At 39.5% G+C, this 5,649-nt stretch overlaps 1 protein-coding gene across 1 annotated transcript; it reads left to right on the top strand.

The window, feature by feature from the left end:
- Positions 1-2,868: 2,868 nt before the first annotated feature.
- On the top strand, positions 2,869-4,740 carry foxl1 (forkhead box L1). Its single transcript, XM_071326107.1, has one exon. The coding sequence runs from the start codon at positions 2,980-2,982 to the stop codon at positions 4,210-4,212; it is 1,233 nt and encodes a 410-aa protein (XP_071182208.1). The 5' UTR covers positions 2,869-2,979; the 3' UTR covers positions 4,213-4,740.
- Positions 4,741-5,649: the final 909 nt, after the last annotated feature.

The raw sequence follows: 5,649 nt of genomic DNA, 5'->3' as shown, positions 1-5,649 counted from the left end.
AGAAGGCTCAAGGTCATTGGTCACAGATAAAATGACGTCAAATCACGTTATGTCTACCGTAGCTTTGATATTAGCTAGCAAGATAGCAGGCATCATCATGAATCAACTTGACAATCTACTGGCAAATCCTTTTCAATCTTTGTCATATGAAGTGAAATTATGATGAGAAATTGGACATAAACATTACACAACAAATTGGAAATCGCAAATTCAACAATGAGTGGTTTGGAAGGAATCAGTGGCTAAATGCAAGCATTGCAAAGCAATCACTAGCGTGCTATTCAGAGGAGTGGGTGTATGGTCCAAGTCCGTCTTTAAGGGTCTCCTAATGTTAGCTATTCAGATAGCTTGCTAAATAGCGATTTCCATGAATTAACTTCATGACTAAAAATTATGCATAATCGTTGGTCTCTACATTAACTAACATAATCCTCTCAACTGTAAAAAAATTAAATAATCATTCATTATGATGCTATAATAACTTACATTCTACTACTTGTAATTAATTGACTTGATTCTTTTCATTGTTATTATTGCATTGTAGAAGGAGCAAGCACAAGCATTTCGCTGCACCTTATATCTGCTGTAAACTGTGTATGTGACATACACTTTAGATGCATTTTCCACGAGTAAAAATACAATATCATCTCTGAGCTCCGACTTCTCCCACATGCTGAACTCTGACATCACATACTAGGGAAATAACCTAGATAACAGCATTTTCTGCAGTTAAATGCCACAAAATATTATTTATTTAAAAAAAAAACATTAATATGTTTTTGAATACTTTAATTTGTTTATGAGCATGATATCTGTATTTTTAGTTTATGGTTGACGCAGCTTGTTTGCCAAAGGCGCCATACTTTAATAAAGCCAAGGACTCTCCTTATAATCCTACATATGGCAGTTGTGCAATAACAGTGTTAGTTATTTTAAGAATTTTATGGCTGAGAATTTTTGAAACTGAGAAACTGTTTAAATTTTTAATGTTCGCAAGTATGTCCACACCGAGTCTTTGCTCCCCGTTTACAAGTAGTATTTTCCGAGTTTCCCACGTGTTAGAACACAGCATATGAGCTGCATGCGCATCTGTTTTATGTGCATGGACCAGAGCAATACCAACAAATAATCATAACCCATAGGCTATAAATGATGTTGTTCTTCTCAACCATCGTTGTGCTGCAGCTTGCAGCAAGACTGCAAAAATAATATGACAGCGGAAAAACCCCAACGTCAGTGTGTGAACTATTTTCAAATATTCAGAGGATAGCAAAAAATGCACACAATTCTCGTTCTTGCCTTTAGATGTCGCCAAATGTATTTATTTTTGTTCCCGGAAAGCAGGCCTACTGTCTTTAATAACCAAAACTATAATCCGTATATGCTTGTCAGGGTTGCTCTGAACTCCTTTGGGGCATTTCAGTGCTAAAATAATTAGATAGTATTTCACACTTTCTCCAATGCAATTTAAAAACTCTGTATGTCAATGCAATATTGATATCATTCAAAGGGGACCTATATATCCTATTTCTCTATCAAATTAAACGTTTTCATTACTCAATTTTCATTACCCCCAGGTGTTACTGGTTAGACAATTATTTTCTAATGGCCATCTAGCCACTAACCGAACCAAAAAATTAGTGTAGGCCAAGTTTATGATGTCCACAAAACAATTATCAAATAATAGCGTACATTAAAATAGACTATAGCCTGAGCTCATTGACCGCATTATTTTCCTTTTTGCATTCACCACATATATTATGTTTAAAATGTAAATGTCAAATACGTCACTCTTATAGCAGGCTATATTTCTATATATTTTATTTTAGGTCAATGAACGGAATGGTCTGCAACAGCACCCTACAACATCAGATGAGTGTGTGGTCTAAGTACTTGAGTGATACATATAGGCTGCTTTTGGGCATGTTGGCTTATTTCTTAATGAATCATAGTTTGTGAGGAGAGGGAAAAAGACAAACTCAAAAAAACTCCAGAGTTTATATATGCTGAAACCTCCAAACTCGTAATGTAAGCACCGGCCAGCTGTGTGCACTTGTAAAGTTGTTATAATCCTCCTCCGTCTTATAAACAGGAAAATACATAATATAAAGCATCATGCACGCATCCACAAATAATACTGTTTACCTTCACGTCCTGCCAAATTCTCCTTTTATGGCAGTGGGTGGCTTTCTCGCTCATCTCTTGATAAAACCGTTAAAACACTGTGTTCATTTTTCCCCCAAGCAGTATAGCAGAGGGATATGCTCTATTATAAAACAATTACCTAAAGTATATTTTATGTATTGCTATAAATGAAATAAAAGCTGTGCCTATTTACACCATGCAGGTTTGGGGATTAAATGTGTAAATTATAGGCTATACCTTCTCTCTTTTTTTATTGCTAATGTAGGGGGGTCTGACACAACTTGAGTTAAAAGACAATTGTTTAAGTTATTTTTCTTTTATACTCTTTGTTTTCATTTCAAGTAACCCACAGCAACGTCCAGAAAGAACTCGGCCGTTTGCTTGTTCTCTCTGTGTGAGCAACTTTGAGCGTCAAGGGTGGACGTGATATTTCAAACATCAGATCAGTGCGTTTATGTATTGGGTGCCCGGAAATTTTTCCAAATAAACACAGCTTGATTCAACTTGGGTGGGCAGACTTATCAACAGACTAATTCTATAAACAAATGAGGGAATAACCAAGCACACCATTGGCTGGTACGCAGGGGACACGCGGGGAGAGAGCCGCTTTCGGCAATGAAATTTTAATTAATGTGGGTGGGCTGAAAACACAACGAGTGTTTATGATCGAACATTTATTTTCCAGTGCAAAGTCAACATAAAACAGCAAACGTACAACAATTATTTAACATTTTTAGACTCATGAGGCAGGGACGCAGCGGGAGCCCGTCATTCCAAAAGCAGCTCTCTCTGCGGGCTAAAGTTTCCTTGGGAAGGAAATAGCGCTCCAGCGTCATGAGCCTGTACCACAGCAGAGTGCCGCAGCTTGGAGTGCCACCCTCGGCGCTCAATCTCTCAAATTCCTCCTTGATTTACTTATATGGAGGCGACGGCGGTACCATTCTTCCCACTTTGGGTTTCGTCCCGAATCGGCAGGAACCTCCGCAAAAACCTCCGTACAGCTACATTGCACTTATCGCAATGGCTATAAAGGGCGCTCCGGAGAAGCGCGCAACGCTGAGCGGCATTTACCAGTTTATCATGGACCACTTCCCTTTTTACCATGACAACAAGCAGGGATGGCAGAACTCAATCCGTCACAACCTCTCTCTAAATGACTGTTTCATCAAGGTACCGAGAGAGAAGGGCCGGCCCGGTAAAGGCAGCTACTGGACTTTGGACACCAAGTGTCTGGACATGTTCGACCACGGGAACTATAGACGGAGGAAGAGAAAACTAAAGGGTCAAGAGACTGCAGAGTCCAAAACTACTCACAAGAGGAACAGGGGTCCGGTGTCCTCGAACCCGTCAGGGTCTAAACTTCCACCTGATGCTTACCTGAGGAGGATGGGTAGGCCAATGTCAGCTGGAGAGAGGGCTGTGGTGGGCACAGAAATGGAACAACAGCATAGACGTTATGAGAAATGTTCAGATTTAAAATATGTTCTTGGTGAGTTCAACAATGTTGGGATGCAGCAAAGTGGGTCTGGCCATGGCCCAAATTTAAATGTGCACAATGAAATCCAAATTGAATCCACGCAGGACATGTACGGCAGTCAATCCACTGACGCGCGCCTCGGTCCAAGGTGCATACCGGTTCAGGACCACAGGGTCTGGTTGGACGCAGCGCATCTTTCAGGAGCGTCTTCCCTCCACGAGGTTGAACCAGACAGCAGCATACTAGCATTTGATGGGAGGGAGAACGGATCTCCTGTCCTGTCCGGTTGCGCGGTGAACTTGAACTCATCTATTCTGTGCAGAACAAAGGACATTATACCCACTGTCCCAAGCAGAGCAACGGACAAATCAAAATGTTTTAGCATAGACAGTATCTTATCAAAAAAGGGAAACCAAATGCACAAAAGCAGCGTTGGTGTGACAGCACAGACGGGCTTGGACCCCCAAAGTCACACATTCAATCCGTCTGTTATCTTGGGTGCACGCACGCACCAGCTGTACCAGATGGAATTTCCTCTTTGCTCTTACTTATCATTCACCTGCCCTGAGAAAGTTCTACATTTCAAATAGGCAAAGTGATATACAAACGAGAGGTGATGTGATATAATGGGAACATCTAAAGATATTACGCACGAGTGTCACCATTTTCGTGCAGTGGGAAGAGAGAATATTATATTAATAATTGGACTTCTACAACCATCTGATCAAGAGCCTATCAGCACTATAATGATGAACCAATTATGATTAAATAATGATTATGATTATGATTATTAGGCTACCTTCACTTCCCATGAGCAGGTGCGCGTAAAATACCTTTGCATTTGACGAAAAGCCCTCATGAGTATACGGATGATGTTTTAGTAAATGTAAATGTTTCTTAAAATGAGCGTTTTATATGTAGTAGCTCTGAGCTTGTCATCGGAGTGCCTGCCATTTCACTGTTATGTGAGTTATATTCTGTGCTGATCCTCCGGTATTACATTTCAATGTTAAAGTGGTAGCTTTATGGTATCTGAAAATAAATATAATTTTACAAAGTTTTCTTTTTCCATCTTGAATGTAAAAACAAACCGTAATAAACTAAAAGAATACATTGCACATCAGCTTGATTTAATTCTATGAAAATTGACAAAAGTAAATTGAGGACATTGCAGTGTAACACATTCAATCTTAGCCTATAAAACGTAAAGATCATTACATTTGGTCATGCATTCTTCAGTATAGCCCTGCAGCCAGTCTTCAATGCTCTCCCTCATACAGACTTACACCTTGGAATAATAGCACCTACAATAATTATGAAGGGAAGAGTTAAACTTGTTCATGACCCACAGTAAGTAGGCCTATTGCATCAGGATTAGAGCTATGGGCATCAGTAAACATACATTTGTTTACCAGTTGATAAAATTTCCCATAGCAAAAAGTACTGTTAACACAAATACTGTATCAACCAGAGCATTGCCATCTGTTTCCTTGAGGTCACTATGTGATTTACAGTGAACGAAAGTTGTTATGGTATTGAACTGTAAAGTTGCATACTGTATACAGTCGCATAAATAAGCAGTGGGTTTGTAGGGTTTTGTTATGACACCTGCATGAAATCAGAGCGTTATTGACAACATAATCATGAAAACTCTTAGCCCAAACTCCCACTTCTAAATATAGCTTAAATTTATACTCCTCTGAAACCCTCACTGCAGACCTTGAGAGTGCAAATCAGGAATGCCTGTGGAAATAAATAAACTTCCCCACATTTGAGGAGAGGAACTCACAATCACAAGCATTTCCTGTGTATAGGATTCTTTTGGTCAGATGTGTAAATAAAACGTCATGCTGAAAACCTTTTGAGGAGAAAAAGAGGTTACATTCCCTAGCCTGCTCAGCTCAAACAGTCATCGGCACATTTAGTCTTCAACTCTATTGACAGATTCTGTAGCACTTTCTGTAAGATACTGTGGCTCTGCTAAACTGAGGATCCTCAACAAACAAGAACTAAGCATCTGAAACAAT

The sequence above is a fragment of the Salvelinus alpinus genome, chromosome 9 (assembly GCF_045679555.1).
Source record: "Salvelinus alpinus chromosome 9, SLU_Salpinus.1, whole genome shotgun sequence".
NCBI classification, from domain to species: domain Eukaryota; kingdom Metazoa; phylum Chordata; class Actinopteri; order Salmoniformes; family Salmonidae; genus Salvelinus; species Salvelinus alpinus.
The sequence above is the reverse complement of the archived record's forward strand: the minus strand, read 5'-3'. Positions and strand labels throughout refer to the sequence as shown.

What these genes read in the sequence shown, in the direction of transcription:
- foxl1 (XM_071326107.1), top strand. Translation starts at nt 2,980, where the DNA reads ATGAGCCTGTACCACAGCAGAGTGCCGCAGCTTGGAGTGCCACCCTCG.